Genomic DNA, 18,945 nt, shown 5'->3' with positions numbered 1-18,945 from the left:
CTGACCTCTCCGCCCCCCACCCCCACTCCGGCCTATCACCCTCACCTTGACCTCCTTCCACCTATCGCATTTCCAACGCGCCTCCCCCAAGTCCCTCCTCCCTACCTTTTTATCTTAGCCTGTTGGACACACTTTCCTCATTCCTGAAGAAGGGCTTATGCCCGAAACTTCGATTCTCCTGTTCCTTGGATGCTGCCTGACCTGCGCTTTTCCAGCAACACATTTTCAGCTCTGATCTCCAGCATCTGCAGTCCTCACTTTCTTCTCCTTAGCTATCTTATTACCAGGTTATGGGGGTAGTGGGTGGTTATGTCTCAGTGTGATGCTCTTTAGGCAGTCTGTGCAGGCTTGATGGGCTGAATGGCCTCCTTCTGCGCTGTAGGGATTCTATGATAAGTGACCTCCTCAGGTGTATCTCTGATCCCTGGTCAGGTTAATCTCTCGGCCTGGATTCCCCAAATTCTCTCAATCCAAAATGGACCCTGTGCTTTGGAAAAATCTTCTGTTTCCCTGGATGGGAGAATGTCCCCTGTGTAGCTTCCAGCTGGTCTGACTCCTCTATGGTCCCAGGCCTTCAAACGAGGTTTATGATAACTCAATGAAAATTACTGCAGATGCTGGAAAATGTACTGAAGAGAAATACTGAAGGCCAAGGGTTTTGGCAACAAATTGATCACGAGTTGGTTGAAGAATTAGAGGGTTGGAGTTGTTGGTTGGTTCACCAAGCCAGTTGTTTTTTTGCAAAGGTTTCTTGGAATCAGATAGTTCCGTGAATTGCTACAAACTGCAATATTATGTTGGTTAAATAAATGGAGTATGTACAAACTCAGGCCAACTTCAGAACTTCTTGAAGAATCATCTAGACTCAACGTTAGCTTGCTCTCTCTCCATGGATGCTGTCTGACCCATTGTGATCTCCAGCATTTATTGTTTTGAGATAATTAGGTGTTTGACGGTGAAACAAGGAAAGGCTAAGTGATAGACTGGAAGTATATGTAAAACGTGCAATATGGAAGATATAATTACCTACTTAGAAACTGAGAACAGAACATTGAATGTCAAAATAGATAAGTGAATTTGAGTCCCAAATAGTGCAGGAACTAAGGCTACAGACTAGAAGGCAGAAAAACACAACTGCAAAAATTTTGGAATGGACCGTAGTTAGACTTGATTACAAAAATACACTACATTTTCTTTAAAGGAGGTCAATTGATTGCCTGATTTGGTTTTTATGATCTAATTGTTAATCTTGGCAATTTTATTTCATTTTTAATTATTTTGCTTGTAAGTGGATTGTTATGGTTGTATTCTGTTTCTCCACCGCCTTTTGTGTACACAAGTTGCCCCTGGGGAACAAAATCTCATGACAGTTCCAAACACAGCTCTGTGTAAACCCAACAGCTGCCTGTATGGAGTTGCTCCTGGTCAAAAAACGTTTTCTGAATACTTCCAGTTAATGCTGACATTCGAATGAAAGCATCCCAAGCAAACTCATCACTGTCTTCAGTCAACTTAGAGCATGATATTCCACATAGGACGTGTTTGAATTCTCTCATTATTACCCAGTGAATAGAGTGACAGCTGCTATAATTCTTTTGGAGCACATGGTTTGAAGTGTAGCAGCAATATGGTTGAGGTATTTCGTTTAACTGGCTATTTTGCTAATGTGATTTTTAATCTGCCAAGTTATTTGTATATCTGATTTGGACCGTTTTCTTCTGTTACTTCATACGTATTTAATTCTTCTTTTCAATTTTTCTTCAGTATATATTGCAATTTAATTATCAGACAATTTTTTTGGGTTTGTATGGAGTAATGTCCAGGATGATATAAAATGACTTTCCTCACCGTCAAAAGGAATTTAAATGAAATGCATTTGTCAAATGTAGTGTATGCTGTGAATTTACTGCTGTACATCACGCCTGACCTGATGGAATTTGTGATAACTTACTCTCTGCCACAGCATCCTTTGGAGAAATGAGTGACTTTTTTAGGATAAAAAGTACAAATACTTTATTTCCAGTGACCATACCACCTCTAAATTACACTGCAACTGGATATTTTGAAATATTGCTCACTCCCTAAATAAGACTTTACTAATCCAACTGTTAGATTGGCTACAGCCAAACAAGCGAAAAGGAACTGAAGCTAAGGGTATGTATTCTTACAAAACCAATGAAAGTTAACACACCTTAGAATGTGGAGCACCCTTTTGGAAAATTCTGCCTATTAATCAGGATTAATATTGTTTAGTAAAACTGACAGGCTTTAACTGTGGAGCATATAATGAAATAAATTTCAACATCTAATGAGGCCATGTCATCCTCATGGTGAGATGATCCAGTGTGATTTGCCCTTTGCAGGTGAAGAGAGGATGAGGAGTCCCAAAGCATTGGTTGTAACATGTTTACAGAATTCACATGATCAAATCTCGGCTGATATTTCTGCAACTATTTATTGTGTGTATATGATGTTTGACTTTGCTATTTTACTTGGTTAAACACTGTGTCTGGTATATTGTTTGTCTCTCTTGTATTATTCCCCTACTGCTACTCCCTTGATGCTCAGAATGATCTCAGCTGTGAGGCCAGTCCAGTAATGAAAAGAGCTAATAGCTCTGAATCCATGCAGCAGGATTTGAATGGTGATCCACAACTGGTAGGAGCCATTATGTAGCAATGTGGTGAATGTAATTCTGGTAGCTATGGTCTTTGTAGTGATTAGCCATTGTGTAGCTGGCTGTACATTTTCTGACTCCCAATTATACTTGAAAAATGTGTGGTGAAATGACTCTTATAACTTGTGAACGGGGTACTTTTGTATTAACACATTTGACTTTTCATTTTTCTAACTCTCTCATTCTCTCCTGCTTTAACTCTGGCAGTAGTATTCCCACCTTCTCTCAGAAGGGAGGTGGTTCAACAGTATTATGACCGCACCACTTGGAAATGAAAACTGGTAACGTTTGAATGTCTGACCCACTTGAAAACCCACCACAATCTGAGTTTCCAAACTTAAGAGGTCGGCACATCTTTCATTTGTCTCTACTTGTTCCCAGTAGTCCCAATTCCAGAAAAAAAATTGTAGCCACGACATCCAAATACACAAATTAATCTATTATTGTATTTTTGTAACTTTTTCACTGTCCTTAGATTTCATATTTGAGTCAGTTCTTCTGAACAGTGATCAGTTTGAAATTTCTCTGCCATCACTGGCAGCATTCCAGTTGGGTTTCTGTTTGCAAAAGGCTCATTTCATTTGTACCCTGAACTGGATCTGTGATGTGCTGACAATTCAGGGCAAACATGAGAGGTTATGGTGTTAGTACATGGTGAACATGACCAACTTGAACTACGACAGCGGTCACATTTTGTTTTCCAAATAGACCTACCTCTCTCTCCTGCAAACAAACTGTTAACATTACTCTTTGCAGTTGGTTCCATAATACAGCCCATTTGGGAATCTTTGCCTGAAAGGAACACTGCAGTTGTTTGAAACTACATTGTTATAAAAATTGCTGATTTATTCCTTCTGGCTAGTGTCCATGGACATGGATTATAAGCAACGACTAATTACTAATGTATTGCTCAAAGTGCCACAATTCCGAGTTATCCACTGCCGCACTCAGTCTTATCTGATAGAGACCAAGGAGTGGACTTGTGTTAGTGGGTCAGGAACTGGAATGTTTTCCAGCTCCACAGAGCTGACGGGACAAGTAGATTTGTGCTCCAGGGTAGCCATCTTCCTGGGTGACCCTGGAACATGTGGGGAGGCTGCAGAGGTGGAAGGCTGCAGAGGTCCCACTGCATTGGCATGCCTCAGAAGTTTCATTTTAAAACAAACATCCCGCTCTCTCGGTTCTCACTTGTCAAACCTCTACATGCATTCTCCGCCCCTGCTCTATTCTTGCCAACACATGCCCACTATGTCAACCTTTTCATTATGGCCATGCACATGGCACTTGGTAGCTCCTATTCCAACTCACGCCGCACACAGGCATCAATCCCTTCTCCCTCCTTGCCCACAGGCCTGATTAGATTCCGCTACAGTGTGGAAACAGGCCCTTTGGCCCAACAAGTCCACACGATTCCTCTGAAGAATAACCCACCCAGATCCATTTGCCCTCTGACAAGTGCATCTAACACTCTGTGGCAATTTAGCATGGCCAATTCACCTGACCTGCAGATCTTTGGACTGTGGGGAAAAAACCCATGCAGGCATGGGGAGAATGTGCAAACTCCACACAGTCGTTCACCCCAGGCTGAGAATCGAACCTGGGTCCATGGTGCTGTGAGGCAGCAGTGCTAACCACTGAGGCACCATGCTGCCACTTACGTATCAAGTTAACATTTACCATCCTGAGCAGACCTGAGAGACACAATGGAATTCAACAGATCAGACTTCTGCATATATTAGACTGTCTATATTGAAAAACATCTAATGTGCAGAAAATGTCTTTGCAACATTTGCATTTCTTCAACTGTATAAAACATTAACCTTTCTTTAAAACACATTTTTTTATCTCTTGCTGACATTTGTAGTCTGACACCAGTCTATCCTCATCAAATGGAAAAGTCTGATGCCAAGCTATAAAAATGTATGAGATTAATCATGCAGCATTAGTCTAATAATGAAGCCCCTCTGACTTATGTCAACAGACAGAACAAAATAGCAATCAACATTTTGCTTTCAATGATTTGAAAAAGCATGACTTTGAAATGCTTTGAGACTTTTAACAAATGCTGTTGACAGCTTTGCAAAGTGGTTTTTGCAGTTGATTCTGACAGCTCTGCTAATAATCTCAAATGAGCCTAAAAGCAGTAACACGCTTGTGCATTTTTAACACACTCATGATTCCAATGGTCACCTGACCTCCAACAAATGGCATCTGATCTCTGCCAAATGTGTCTCTGGACTAGATCCAAAGTGGGCTTGCCTTACCTCTCCAGAAGGCCATCCTAACTCTGCAAATACATAATTGTTTATATTTGCTGTTACTGGGTATAATTGGCACATTTGGGTTTCACACTCCAAGATCACCAAAATTCCACTTTGGAGGCAACTAATAAGTGGTCCAGCCAGTTCCATTAAGTGTAGCCAATAAGATAGATGAAGCAGCCCTATTTGCACACTCCCCACCCCCCACCACCACCAAACATCCCAATGAAAACTAAATACTCTTTGAGGGCTGCACTTGAGATTTTCATGCAGATCCCCTACTTTCACTGCAGAGGGTCTCTTTCCAATGACAGTACGTGGTTATACATTGGCTCAATGAGGCCAGTTAGCGAATGTCCTGTCTCATATAAAGTAACTCAGCATTCACCCAGTGATTAACAGAACTCGGTACCAACTCGTGGCTTACAATGATGTCAGTGAAGTTTGAAAGCAAGCATTTTGAAAGTGCGTCACTTCACTTGCGATTTGAAAGGGCTAATTTTTTTGTTGGTGTGCTGGTTGTCATATATGCATCATTATTTATTAGCCCCTTGATTGAGGTCGTGGCTTTGTCATGTTTGTGCGCATAATTGATAGTCTGAAGATTTTATTTAGAAATTCATTGGAGGACCGCACTCTCTGAGCAGCCATTTATTGCTTGTAGGCTGCATTCAAAATGCATTAACCAGAGAGAGGGCAGGACAATATTTCTTGTGCTTATTATCACACATTTCATCTGGGATAAAAATTATTCATCCAACCTAGACACTTCAAAGGTCTTGCTGTACATGTAAGTTAATATTACAAATGTTAGTTCAAGAAGGCATTTTGCCAATTCTCATTCCAATTTTGGTAAACATTTAGCTGTTGCACATTGTGCAAGTTGTAGATTAATGGATTCTTCTTAAGTGGAACTAATGAATTTATAATTTACCACCAGTTGCCCTTGGGTGCAATTTGGATTAATTAGCACCAAAGCTTGCTTCACTGTCATCAGAAGGTGCTGTTTAACAATGTGATAGCTGTGGGTAAGCAGTGTGCCTGAGGCAAAACATTGTGATAAAACTACTAACATTTCACTTGCAAAATATCATCGTTTGATATAGATGATTTCATAATCTCTTAAAATTGTAGTCATGCAAAGCACTTCAGTATTAAATTTTGGGTTACTCAATTTGGTTCATACAATTTGGAGTGTGTAAAATAGTTCCGCTCGTATTTTATAAAAATGGAATAATCTTGTTACAGTAGTTTACGTTAATTCTTTTGTACAATGCTTGTACTTTCAGTTCCATGACATGAATTTGAACTCCAAATTGTGAATTGCCTGTTATTGAAATGACCAAGTTTGGTTGGAGCTGGATTCTCTGACTGTTCCTGTGTTTCTGTCTGCCAGAAATGTTAGAGTTTGAGATCAAAGAGTCAGAAATGAAAATGTTGAATCCTCGTATATGGAGTACCCAGTTCATCATTTTTAAGAGTCATTTGGTGGAATAACAGGAAAAGGCGAACACTCAGTTCAGTAATTTCATTTTTTATGCTCCTATAATTCTCAATCCTTCCCCCCCACCACCCACATGACACAAAGCAAAATAAAATCTTGAATTTTGGATATCAAAGCATTGTTATTTCAAATTGTCCAAATCCTATGTTATTGCTGTTATTCATTCCATCACTAGCTGACTATTTTCATTAATTCATTGTTCTTCTCTTACTGCAGGTTGGTCTTTGGTTTCTTTTGTTCTGTGTAGTGGTGTTGGTGATGGTGATTAGTTATTGTGAAACTCGACTGTAAGTTTCTTTTTTCAGTGAATATGCATTGCTGGCAGGATAACCACTTTGTAGAAGTTTACAATTTGTAAATGTATTGGCATTCCTAAATCATCCATTCTTTTAGCTTTGATACAGATGCACCCTATTTCAGTTTTGGGTCCCTTGATGTTGTCAGTGAGTTTCTGAACTATCTTGTTGGTCCTTCAATACAAACTGAACTTTTGATTCAAATTGCCTCTCTTTTTTAAAGTCAAATGTTGATCATGACATTATTAAAAGTCACTTTTTCATTGACTGACCTGTATCTACTCATTGAGCACTTCAATTAAAAATTGGAACTTTATCCATTGGGCAGCCCAATGGATATGGGGGGATTGGTTAGGAAGTGAATAAACATGGGTATAGCCAGTGTAGGACACAAGGATGAATGAGGAGCAAAATGGAGAATTACACCTCACTGGAATGATCTCAGATTCCTGAAGTGAGGCCCAGTTAATCTTTTGAGAGCCCTAGGTTATACACCTGCCTAGTCTCCGAATGTTGCCCTCCAGTAAGAAATGGAATATGTGCATGAAAAGCACTTGTTGATTAATTCAGCAGGTTGCTGAATTACATTGCCAATTGGCATCTTGGTGGTTATATGTTAATACATTGTCAGCAATGCAATGATTGAGTTTCAACATGTCATGAAAGTAATTGAGTGAAGGCTAACTTTCTGTAAATTGTGGTTAATCATTGTTTTCTTCCCATCTTTGCCTTGTCCTCCACCTCTTAGACAAAAGCTTATGGTCTTGGATTTGTGAAGATACATGCACCATGGCATGTGCTTTGCAGAGAAGCTGAGTTCCTTAAGATTAAGATGCCAACTAAAAAGGTGAGTTTGTCGTGTTAAGGTAATTAGGTGCCTTAAGCAAGATGGCTCCTTTCTGTTGGTGAGTTGGCTATCTAAGCACTATTATTAAATCAATGTTCAAGAGACGTGAAGATTTTGGGATAAATCCTTTTAAGCAAGGTGTTTAGTTTGTAGAATTGTAAATAAAGGATTTAAACTTGTGAAGCTAAATACTCCCTCCGCTTTCTAGTCTATAAGTCATCCATGTCTCCTCTAAATTTCTCCTTCAACCAATGTCACTAAAAACAATCTCTGAGGCATCTAAATCTTAGAAGTCTAAACCTTGTCTCTGTTTCTCTCTGTTCTCACTGTTGGACCAGCTAAGTTTTTTCCAGCACATTTTTTTTTTCAGATCTATAATATTTTGCTTTTTACTAGCACTAACATGTGCTTTTCTCTCAGTTTACCTTTTTTGGGATCTTGCTGTGCCTGAAGTATTAGTGTTTGCACAGGCCACTACAACAATGACTGCATTCTAAAAGTAATTCATTGACATGAGGCATTGTTGGAATCCCAGCATGTGATGCACTATAGAAATGAAAGTTCTTTAATTTTGTTACCTACCAAAGATGAATAAGAATGCTGCTCTGCTCTGGCTGGGGATGAGGATCTGGCATCCACCTCCCCTCATTAGATTTTAGTCTCCTCCTTATCAGTGCCAGGTATTTGTCATTAATCTGAGTACCTGTTCCTTATTCTTGTGAGGAACCTGCCATTTGTTATAGAATTGAAGTTTTCTAGAATCTTTGGGGGAAGGGGAGACAAATTTCTGATGTTTCTTCAACAAAATTAATTTTATTTTATTTAATTTTAAGCCACTTAATGCTTAGCAATTTATCTTGCATGATTGTGTGTCTATCTAATCACATTAATAGTCTGCTATTTCAACAGCCAAATAGTACAATGTGTTGGTTTAAACTGATGCTTGGCAATCTGATCCTAACTTTCTTTTTTTTCGATACGATGAGCGTTAGATCCAGGTTGACTTGATACAAGTTGTAGGTCAATCTGTCTAACCTTGCTAGTACCACTATGCCTTCAGAGAGACGCAGTGATCAATAATTCAAAGTTAGAAGAATCTAATTCGCATCGGACTGTCGCATTATCCACTTTGTTAACCAATTAGGGACAAATCCAATCTTTCATGGGATGCTGCCATCTCTGAGAGAGCCTGCACTGAGCAGCCTTGTTGTCAAGTTCAGAGGGTAGCTGAGAGTCAGGAGTGTTATGTAGGCTAGACCATGTAAAAATGGCAGATTTTGCCCCTGGACAGAACGGTGGCACAGTGGTTAGCACTGCTGCCTAACAGCACCAGAGACCTGGGTTCAGTTCCTGCCTTGGGTGACTGTCTGTGTGGAGTTTGTACATTCTCCCCGTGTCTGCATGGGTTTCCTCCGGGTGCTCTAGTTTCCTCCCACAGTCCAAAAGTTGTGCAGGTTAGGGTGAATTGGCCATGCTAAATTGCCCATAGTGTTAGGTGAAGGAGTAAATGTAGGGGAATGGGTCTAGGTGGGTTGCTCTTCAGAGGGTCAGTGTGGACTCGTTAGGCTGAAGGGCCTGTTTCCACACTGTGTAAGTAATCATCGTTTTTTTAAAAAAAAGAAATTAGTAAACCAGATGGGATTTGATGGAAATTAATCATAACTTAATGGTCATGTTACTGAGCATAGTACAACTTATTTTATGCTTCCAGGTTTATTTAAATACAATTTAAATTGAATCAGTTTTCAGTGAATCTACAGGATTTCGGTGGTATTCAATCCACACTCCCATAGCATTACCAGGGCCCCTGGGTGACTAATCCAGTGATATTACCATTACACCATCACTTTCCTAAAAATGCTTAATATTTACACACAATTAGACCTTATGAATTAAAGATAATAGATCATTTATGTAAGGAATTGTCCATTAATTTTTGTCTTGAACCATTCCTAAAGCTTTATGCTGTAAATAAGGATATGTTAATTTTGTATATCATGGTCAGTATTTCAATATACATACCAGCAGATTACAGTTCACCTTTTCCCAAAGGCTGGTATTTTGCTTGCATGTGCACTGTCTACATTTGGAGATAAGTCTGAATAGCAACATGATTCCCAGCTGCTTCAGTTGCTGTTGGCACAGTTTCCAGTTAATTCCTGGCTTCATCTGCAAGTTTCCCCAGTTGCTTTGCCACTTCATGCCACCGGGTTTTATTTTTTGCGGACCTCCTATTGCCAGCAATTCTCCTCAAATCCGCTCTGCTCATTTCTTGTCACGTTTGAAACTTAGAGCTGGCTAAAATACCCAGAGAGGAAGGGTGTTTTTGGGCTGAAGGAGGAAATTAATGGAAAGTTTAAAATCTGCTAAAATTAAATGATGCTTTAGTGCAAAGGGGAAAGGAAATCTATTTGTCTGTTTTGTTTGTCAGGATCTTGCAATGACGAGGTTATGAAAATCATAGTTCTTACTTTGGAAGAACTACACCACACTAACAGCAATGTAATGTGATTGGGTAAACTCTGCATAGCTGATTTGAGGGACACATGTCAGCTCAAAAACCAGCTGCTCTTGGCAATAATAGTACCACGAGATGGTTCGGGCCCAGTTGTTAGGTCAGTCCGTTTAATATCTCGCCTGGCAGAACTCCCACTATTATTGACCAGGAACACCAGACCAGGATTTGTTCCAGGCTCTAGTGTACCACCTGAAGTCACAGCCTCTAACGAGGGTACACAGCTGCCAACCGAGCCCATTCCATGCTTGCCATTTTGATAGATTCCGTTCAGCTGAAAACATTGTAAACAGCATGACTTTTCTTTTCAAAACTTAGTCTGGGCCAGTCACCCTCCCAACATGTAGGTAGGTCAGACTAAATGTGAATGTGGACATGATTCATGTTCTAAAGGCCCCTTAGCAGTGACCTGATGCATGTGAGGATTTGCAAAATGCAGTGCATGGTTAAATTGCATCTGTTACTTGTATTAAGCTTTTCATCTGCCCCCTATCTCTGAACTGGAGGGGAGGGGAGAGTAGACTTTCTCCTTCCAGTTGCAATATTTAGTTGTGATTTAAATTCTGATCAGATCACCACCAATAGATTAGTTCCTGAATAATATTTTGATTAAATTCCTGAAAAGTAAAGAGTTATTAATCTGGTGAATGAGATGACAAAGCTTGGATACTAAACTTTATAAATTGCATTCAAACTTGAGTAAATTACATTGGAAATGACCATAGTATTATGCTGATGTAGAATTGAGATCAAATTTTGCAGCAGCTGTAAAGCAACTTGTCACTGACTTTGAAGAAAGCTGCTCTCAAACATTTATCAATCTATTATAGGGGTTTTTCCCCTTTTCCGGACATGTGTTTGAAGCCGATACCAAATCAACAGGACCTCCAGATGTCCAGCAATAATGAAGTCACCAAGCAGGATAAAGCCTTTTCTATTAAAAAAAAACAAAAATTGGAAAATGTTATAGCCAAATGAATGCACAATATGCATGAAATTATGGAAAAGATTAAAATGTCAAACTTCAGAAGGAATGATAAATGTGGATTTTAAGTTCTAATGGAGTCATTTGACAGTTGACAGACAAAATTATCTTTCTTCCTTTTTCGGGCCAGAGGTGCCAGTTGGGAGTAGTTATGTAGTTAGTACACTATTTAAAAACGCAGTATGAACTCGTGGTTGACTGTTTCAAAGGCTTAATGAGTCTGATAGTTGCGGCACCATTACTACAAACTTCAGGCCAATATAGTCAGAAGATAATGTGCTAATCTTTTTGGTCAAAGTTTGCTTGACGATACAAGGCACTGTTGACTGTTTAATTGCCATGGAGTTGTTTAATTTGCGGCTCCTCGTTCTTCAGGTCTATGAAGTAAAGGAGAAAACTGGGATCCTTCTGAAGCTTTCTAGCGTTGTGCATAAGATGACTTCACCATTACGACCAAAAGTGGATGATCAAAGTGACGATGTATTTAAGCACCTTTCTTACCCCTTCTCCAGAGAGAAAAAACACTTGTAAGTTTCATCGAACACTTTTTAATGTTGGACAGTGTGTGCTGTATTTTTATTATTTAGGTGTAGGTGTCTCTGGCGAGTCTCCAGCGTTTATTATCCATCCCTAATTAATCAGAGGGCAACCACATCGCTCTGAATCTGGAGTTATAGAGTCATAGATGTACTGCACGGAAACAGACCCTTTGGTCCAACCTGTCCATACCGACCTGATATCCCAATCCAATCTAATCCCACTTGCCAGCACCCAGCCCATATCCCTCCAAACTCTTCCTATTCATATGCCCATCTGGATGCCTTTTTAAATGTTGCCATTATACCAGCCTCTTACACTTCCTCTGGCAGCTCATTCCATACACATACACCCTCTGCATGAAGAAGTTACCTCTTAGGTCTTTTTTTTAATATATCTTTCCCCTCTCGCACTAAACCTATGCCCTCTAGTTCTGGACTCCCTCACAACAGGGAAAAGACTTTGTTTACCCTATCCATGCCCCTCATGATTTTATAAGCCTCTATAAACTCACCCCTCAGCCTCTGACGCTCCAGGGAAAACAGCCCCAGCCTGTTCAGCCTCTCCCTATAGCTCAAATCCTCCAACCCTGGCAACATCTTTGTAAATCTTTTCTGAACCCTTTCAAGTTTCACAACACTTTTCCGACAGGAAGGAGACCAGAATTGCACGCAATATTCCAACAGTGGCCTAACCAATGTCCTGTACAACCGCAATATGACCTCCCAACTCCTGTACTCAATACTCTGACCAATAAAGGAAAGCATTCCAAATGCCGCCTTCACTATCCTATCCACCTTTAAAGGAGCTATGAACCTGCACTCCGAGGTCTCTTTGTTCAGCACCACTCCCCAGAACCTTAACAGGTTAGGACAGCTGGTCCCTTTCCTGAAAGGGCATTAGTTGAGAAAAAAGCCTACTTGATTCATGTTGGTTACATAGTCACTTAGGCCAGCTTTTAATTTCAGCTATTTGACTGGATTCCAATCCTGCCATGATCATGGATGGTGCCATTGAGTTGGTCTTGCTTCTAGTCTGGCGATGTCAAAGATTGAAAGGTTTCTGCTCATTCTGTAAGTTGGCTCCACTCCAGTGGAACTGCATCAAGGTGGGCTGCAGTGTTAGAATCTGAAAGTACATAAGAGGTCCTTCAGCCCACCAAGTCTGTACTGTCAAAAATACACTTGCTGTAGTAATTTTGCTTTCTTGCCTTGAATGTTATGAAAGATCAAATGCTGATACAAGGTTTTGAAGGTGGTTCATTCCAGATCCCCACCACCCTCTGGGTGAAAGGTTTTTTTCCCTCAAATCCCCTGTAAAGCTCCTGCCTTTCACTTTGCCCTCTTGTTTTTGATCCTTCAACTGTTGCGATGAAGGGGATGGAGAATTGTTGATGTGATGACACCACTCTGTCTGACCCCAGTGTGCACTGATAGTGGGTCTGTCTGTGAGGAGTGTATGTCACCGTGAGAATGGTGACAAATTTCTGCAGGCGGCTGAACTTGATATTCCACACTCCCTCACAACTGACCGAGTTGTGGAGGGCCTTGGTGAGATTGAAGAAGAAGTTAGTGCTGTTTTCTGCAACTTTTCGATCATTTCTCACTTGGAAAACCAAGTCCATTGGAGACCAAGGTGCCTGTTGATGGGTGAAAGCTGCATTGAAACCGAGGGTGGAGCTGGTGGAGGCTGAGTTTACTGATTATCTTTCCCAAAGTGGACGGTGAAACTGGAGAAGGTGTATCTGCCAATGGGTCAGCCACTTGGAGGTAGAGCATGACAGCAGAAAGGGTTCACGGAATCCAGAGTATTCCTGCCGCCATTCAAACAGTCCCCGATCTTCTGGGGCAGTGTCTACAGCTCCAGCATTGGATTATTCAGCAACCCCAGGACATCACACCCCCTCTCCTGTTCCCCCATCTCCCTCACCCCAGAGTGGAAGTAAAGCATTCTAGACCCTGAGGGACTGCTGAAGGATCAGGGAAAAGGATGGTGCCACTAACCACAGTTTTGATGTTTTAACACTTTTTAAAAAAAAAAATCCAGTCACTAGTTTTAAACTCCTTTAAACTTGACGGTAGAATTTTAATATTTGGGCTGTCAGCTGGTCAGTCACCACCTGAGCCTGTATGAGCATTCCATGCTGTCTGTTATTACCCGAGGCAATGTTGTACAGTGAACACATACCCAAACAGTGTTGGAGGTCTTCCTTCAATTTGCTCTCTCCATATGAGAATTCTAGCTGAGACGGTGCCCGTGCTGAGAATATCACCTACACCCTGCAGCTCAAAAGTCAAAGTTAAAAATCACACAACACCAGGTTATAGTCCAACAGGTTTATTTGGAAGCACTAGCTTTCAGAGCACTGCTCCTTCATCATGTGGTTATGACACAAGCACCTGATGGAGCAGTGCTCTGAAAGCTAGTGCTTCCAAATAAACCTGTTGGACTATAACCTGGTTTTGTGATTTTTAACTTTGTCCACCCCAGTCCAACACCGGCACCTTCAGCTCGACAGTCAGTTCCTCTGTACAGTATGTTAAAACGTGAACAAATAAGTGTGAAAGAATTGGGCTGTCGCACATACTGGTGACTAACTAGACAAAGATCTATCTCCTTATTTCAAATGAAATTCGACGATTGAGAAAGAAACAGTCATGTTAGAGAAGGATGAATTGAAACTAAGTTGGGGCAAATAGGAAAGAGAGGCTAAAGTAGAGCGATGAAGGAAAATACAAAATTATTTTTAAAATCTAAAGAATTTATTACATTCAAGAAATGAAGCTTAGTTTAAGCGTTTTTCTTTCCGGATGGAAGAAATGTATTGCCATTGTACTAACACTCAGATTTGTTTAAAGGCTAAAATAAAACACAACTGTTTCCCCACAGATGCTGCCAGACCTATTGAGTTTCTCCAGCACTTTTTTTTTGTTTAGAGGCTGCTTGAGTCTTGGTTTCTGATCTGGGTTTGGCGATCAATTGTTGTGCAAACTGAGCAGGTTCTTAAAAATACCAACGGTGTTACAGAGCAAGTTGTAAGGTTTAGGATGGCCTAATGTGAAGCTGATTTATTTTTGAGATTGGCATCAAACAGCTAGTTCAACTCAATGTATGCCAGAACCTTGCTACTTTCCCAGGGAATCATCGTTGCCCATTTTTTATCTCCCTGAAAGATGTCCATTACATTTCTGAGCCCACTTGGAGCTGGTAGAACACCAGTTCCAGGTTAATGTTCCTCTATGAGCTGTGGCCCAGCTAATTAAATTTCCCTCTTCATCCCATCCTGGAATAGCTCATCTTTTTATATGTTGCTCTGTCCAAACGTATCTCTTAAAGTTAGTGGGAGCAAAGGGTAAACGTTTAGATAAAACCAGCCAACAAGAAAATTACTGATTGGAGAGAACTGCACAGGAGTAAAGGAAACGTCTTGCCAGTTGATGGGGAAACTTGAAGTGAGGAGCATGCTCACTGCCATCATGACTTGATCTAAATGATGTGAAAAGCAATCCATTGCAAATCCCTTTCCCTCCCTTTAATAGTAGGTTAGAAGTTTCTGGTGATATTAACAGATGAAAGCTTAATCCCTTCATATGATAGCCCCTGCTGTTTCAGGTACTAACTGGGTCATTGCAGTGTTAAAATAGCATGCGCACACTCTCAAACAGCTTAAGCACCAGAGGCATTCCTAACCTCCTCCCAGTCTTTACGGCATTGAGTTATTCCCTTCTGGAGGTAACCAAAGATGATTAGAGAAAAGAGACTGGCTCAAAATCAAACGCTTAGATTAAAGTGGGAATGAAATGTTACATTGAGTACACAGCTATTAACTGGTGCTAGAGTCTTGTACCTGGAGTTCAGGAATTAAGATAAGAAGAGAAGAGATGACAAAAATTTAGGTCTGTTTCTCTAGAATTTAGAGGGTTGAGCAGTGATCTGACTGAAGTCGTCAGGATGTTAACAGGGCAAGATAAATAATTGGGGACATAGCCTGAGAATTAGGTCAGACTATTCAGAAGAGATCTACGCACACGGTGGGGAGAGGTTTGGAGCACTCTTCCACTAGCAGCAGTGCATGCTGGATCAGTTAGCTTTATATCTGAGAGATACATTGTCGCTAAGTAAACTTAAGTGAACTGAGCACAACAAATGCTGGGGATCAGTGAGTCAGGCAGCATCCATGGAGCGAGTGATTTTAGATGACTCTTCTGATGAAGATTCATCCAGACTTGAACATTAGCTTGTTCTCTGTCCATGCATGTTATCTGACCTTGTGATCTCTGGTATTTGTTGTTTTCAGTACAGATTCCAGCATCTGCAGTAATTTGCTCTTACAAAAGTACTGAAGGAAATGAGCCAAAGGCAGGTAGATGGAGTTAAGCTACAGATCAGCCATGATATTGAACGGTGGAACAGGCTCAAGGGGCTGAATAGCCTCTTCCAGTTTGTGTTCTTCATGATTAACTTTTCAGTGGCATTTGAAGGAATGACTTATCTCCAGCAGTAACCTCCCTTGATTATGATTAATTGACACCATTTCCATCAGAGGAACAGAAAAATCAGGTGAACAGATGTTACCAGACCTGCTGAGTTTCTCCAGTAGTTTTGGTTTTCATCGTTTTAGTAAATTTAAAGTTCTGTCCCTTTGAAAAAATAAAAACCTACATTTCTCTGCAAGGCACTGGATTTTATTTTACTGAGGAAATGGGATGTTGCACTTTACAGATTTTTATAACTTATTTTTTTGATTCTTGTGCTGGGTGGTTCCATCTTTATTGTCTTGTTTGTTGTGTTTAACTCTCTCATTGTCTAACCTGTATGAAGTAGGCTTAACAGGTTAGGTTCTGTTTGATAAGTTAATGGATCTGAAGTGGTGGTTAATAATAATAATAATAATAATACTGGCTCCACCCATTCTACTAATGTCCCATAGTCTTTGGATGGTGACAGGTGAGTTTTCCTGTAGCTTTCAGAGGGAGCAAATGTATATGTAGCACTTCCTAAAGTCCTAGTCATTTTTCCTGAACAGGGTGGTTGTACTTATTTGAAGAGTGTGGTGCTGGAAAAGCACAGCAAGTCAGGCAGCGCCTGAGGAACAGGAGAATCGCGTTTCGGACATATGCCCCTCAGGGCTTATACTCAAAATGTCACTTCTCCTGCTCCTCAGGTGCTACCTGACTTGCTGTGCTTTTCCAGCACCGCACACTTTGACTTCGACTCTGACTCTCCAGTATCTGCAGTCCTCACTTTCTCCTTCCTTGTTTATTGCAGAAGGCAATAAGTACATCTTTTGTTATCCAAGGACAGATGCTCTACAGTGATGTGTTCTACATCACTAATCACAAGATAGGCCAAAGGCAAAGGAGGATTATTGGTATTAACCAACCTCAACAATCCTTAGTCAGTACGCCACAGTGGTCAAAGTGGCAAATACCATAAGATACTAGGAGTGGTCATCTGAGGAAATGTCCATCAGAGCGGCCTGGACAGAGTGGATATTGGGGAAATGTTTCAAGTGATAGGAGAGGCGAGAACCCAAGGGCACAGCCCTAGAACAAAGGAAAGAGCCTTTAGAATGGTGCTAATGAAGAAACTTTAGCCAGAGTGGTTAATCTGGAATTTATTGCCACAGAAGGCTGTGGAGTACGTTTACAAGTTAATAGATCCTTTGATTGCCAAGGGGATCAAAGCTCTTTCAACCCCAATTCTGGTTTTCTCCCAATAACTTATCAGCCATGATTGAGTCTGCTCTGCCATTCAATGGTCTAATTTCTTCTATGTCTAATGGTCTTATGGTCTAACTATGTGCTATAGTGACTATTATGAGTGTTCTCCATTTAGCAATTGTAGCCCTGGGTTAACCCAAGTCTGGATTAGTGTTGCTGGAAAAGCACAGCAGGTCAGGCAGCATCCAAGGAGCAGGAAAATCAACGTTTCAGGCAAAAGCCCTTCATCAGGAATAGAGGCATGAAGACTGCAGGGTGGAGAGATAAATGAGAGGGGGATGGGGATGAAGGTGATCAGAAAAGAAGGCGGAGTGGATAGGTGAAAAGGAAGATAGGCAGGTAGGACAAGCCATGGGGGCGGTGCTGAGTTGGGGTGAGGTGGGGGAAGGGGAAATGAGCTGAAAATGTGTTGCTGGAAAAGCGCAGCAGGTCAGGCAGCGTCCAAGGAACAGGAGAATCGACGTTTCGGGCATAAGCCCTTCAGGAATCTGGGCTTCAGGGCTTATGCCCGAAATGTCGATTCTCCTGTTCCTTGGATGCTGCCTGACCTGCTGCGCTTTTCCAGCAACACATTTTCAGCTCTGATCTCCAGCATCTGCAGTCCTCACTTTCTCCTCGAAGGGGAAATGAGGAACTGGTGAAGTCTACATTAATGCCCTGAGGTTGAAGTGTTCCGAGACAGAAGATGAGGCGTTCTTCCTCCAGGCGTCGGGTGGTGAGGGAGCGGCGGTGGAGGCGGCCCAGTGCCTGCATGTCGTCGGCAGAGTGAGGGGAAGTTGAAATGTTGGTTGATCCACACTGCACAAGTTAATTTCTGGTTTCAGCTCCTGAGAGCTGGAGTTTTGGCAGCACCATTTGCAATCAGAAGTTGTAAAGTCTGGAATGGTGATGACATCTGTGTGAGAGTGAGGGAGAGAAGCCAGAGTTATACACTCAACCCAAGTCTACGACAGCAATCGGTGTCTTCTACTTTATTAATAGGGATGTAGAGTACCAGAAAAAGGTGATGTTGAAATTGTTCAAGTCACTTGTTTGACCTTAGCTGGAGTATTGTGTACAGTTCTGGATGCCACATTATAGAAAAGATATGGCCGTGTTGGACAGTGCTGAAGCAATTAACAAAAAGGGTTCCAGGAATGAGGGGTCAATGCAAGGATGGATTGAAGGAGTTGCGATGGTTGACCTTGAAGCCATCAAGGTTGAGGGGAAATTTGACAGAGGTTCTCAAAAAGATGAGCAGCGCGGATAGAGCAGTTAGGGTGAAGCTGTTCCCGTTTCTAAAGAAACCTGAACACGAGGGCACAGATTAAATGTGAAATACAAACGAAGCAGCAATGATGAGGACACCTTCACTGTGTGCAGTCAGTGTATGGAATATATCATCTGGAAATGTGGTATGGTGGGTTCAATCAAGGCATTGAATGGGCATTGGATAGTGAAGTTACATTATTGTGAAATGGGGACAAGGCATTAGGTAATAGAGGAGAAAGTGAGCACTGCAGATGCTGGAGATCAGAGCTGAAATTGTGTTGCTGGAAAAGCGCAGCAGGTCAGGCAGCATCCAGGGAACAGGAGAATCGACATTTCGGAAATAAGCCCT

The 18,945-nt window shown here is 41.2% G+C and overlaps 1 protein-coding gene across 10 annotated transcripts in view; it reads left to right on the top strand.

The window, feature by feature from the left end:
- Window positions 1-18,945, top strand: part of ano1a (anoctamin 1, calcium activated chloride channel a) — a 238,286-nt gene that overhangs the window by 50,526 nt on the left and 168,815 nt on the right. For 6 of the 10 annotated variants that reach the window (XM_043705340.1, XM_043705345.1, XM_043705339.1 and 3 more), the window contains exons 4-6: window positions 2,569-2,658; window positions 7,487-7,585; window positions 11,461-11,612. In XM_043705340.1, the coding sequence (XP_043561275.1) occupies window positions 2,569-2,658; window positions 7,487-7,585; window positions 11,461-11,612 (341 nt within the window). The remainder of the gene's footprint in view (window positions 1-2,568; window positions 2,659-7,486; window positions 7,586-11,460; window positions 11,613-18,945) is intronic. The other 4 variants (XM_043705348.1, XM_043705346.1, XM_043705347.1 and 1 more) reach the window with 1 other exon arrangement.

This window comes from Chiloscyllium plagiosum, chromosome 16 (genome assembly GCF_004010195.1).
Source record: "Chiloscyllium plagiosum isolate BGI_BamShark_2017 chromosome 16, ASM401019v2, whole genome shotgun sequence".
NCBI lineage: Eukaryota > Metazoa > Chordata > Chondrichthyes > Orectolobiformes > Hemiscylliidae > Chiloscyllium > Chiloscyllium plagiosum.
This window is presented reverse-complemented; position numbering and strand designations above follow the sequence as displayed.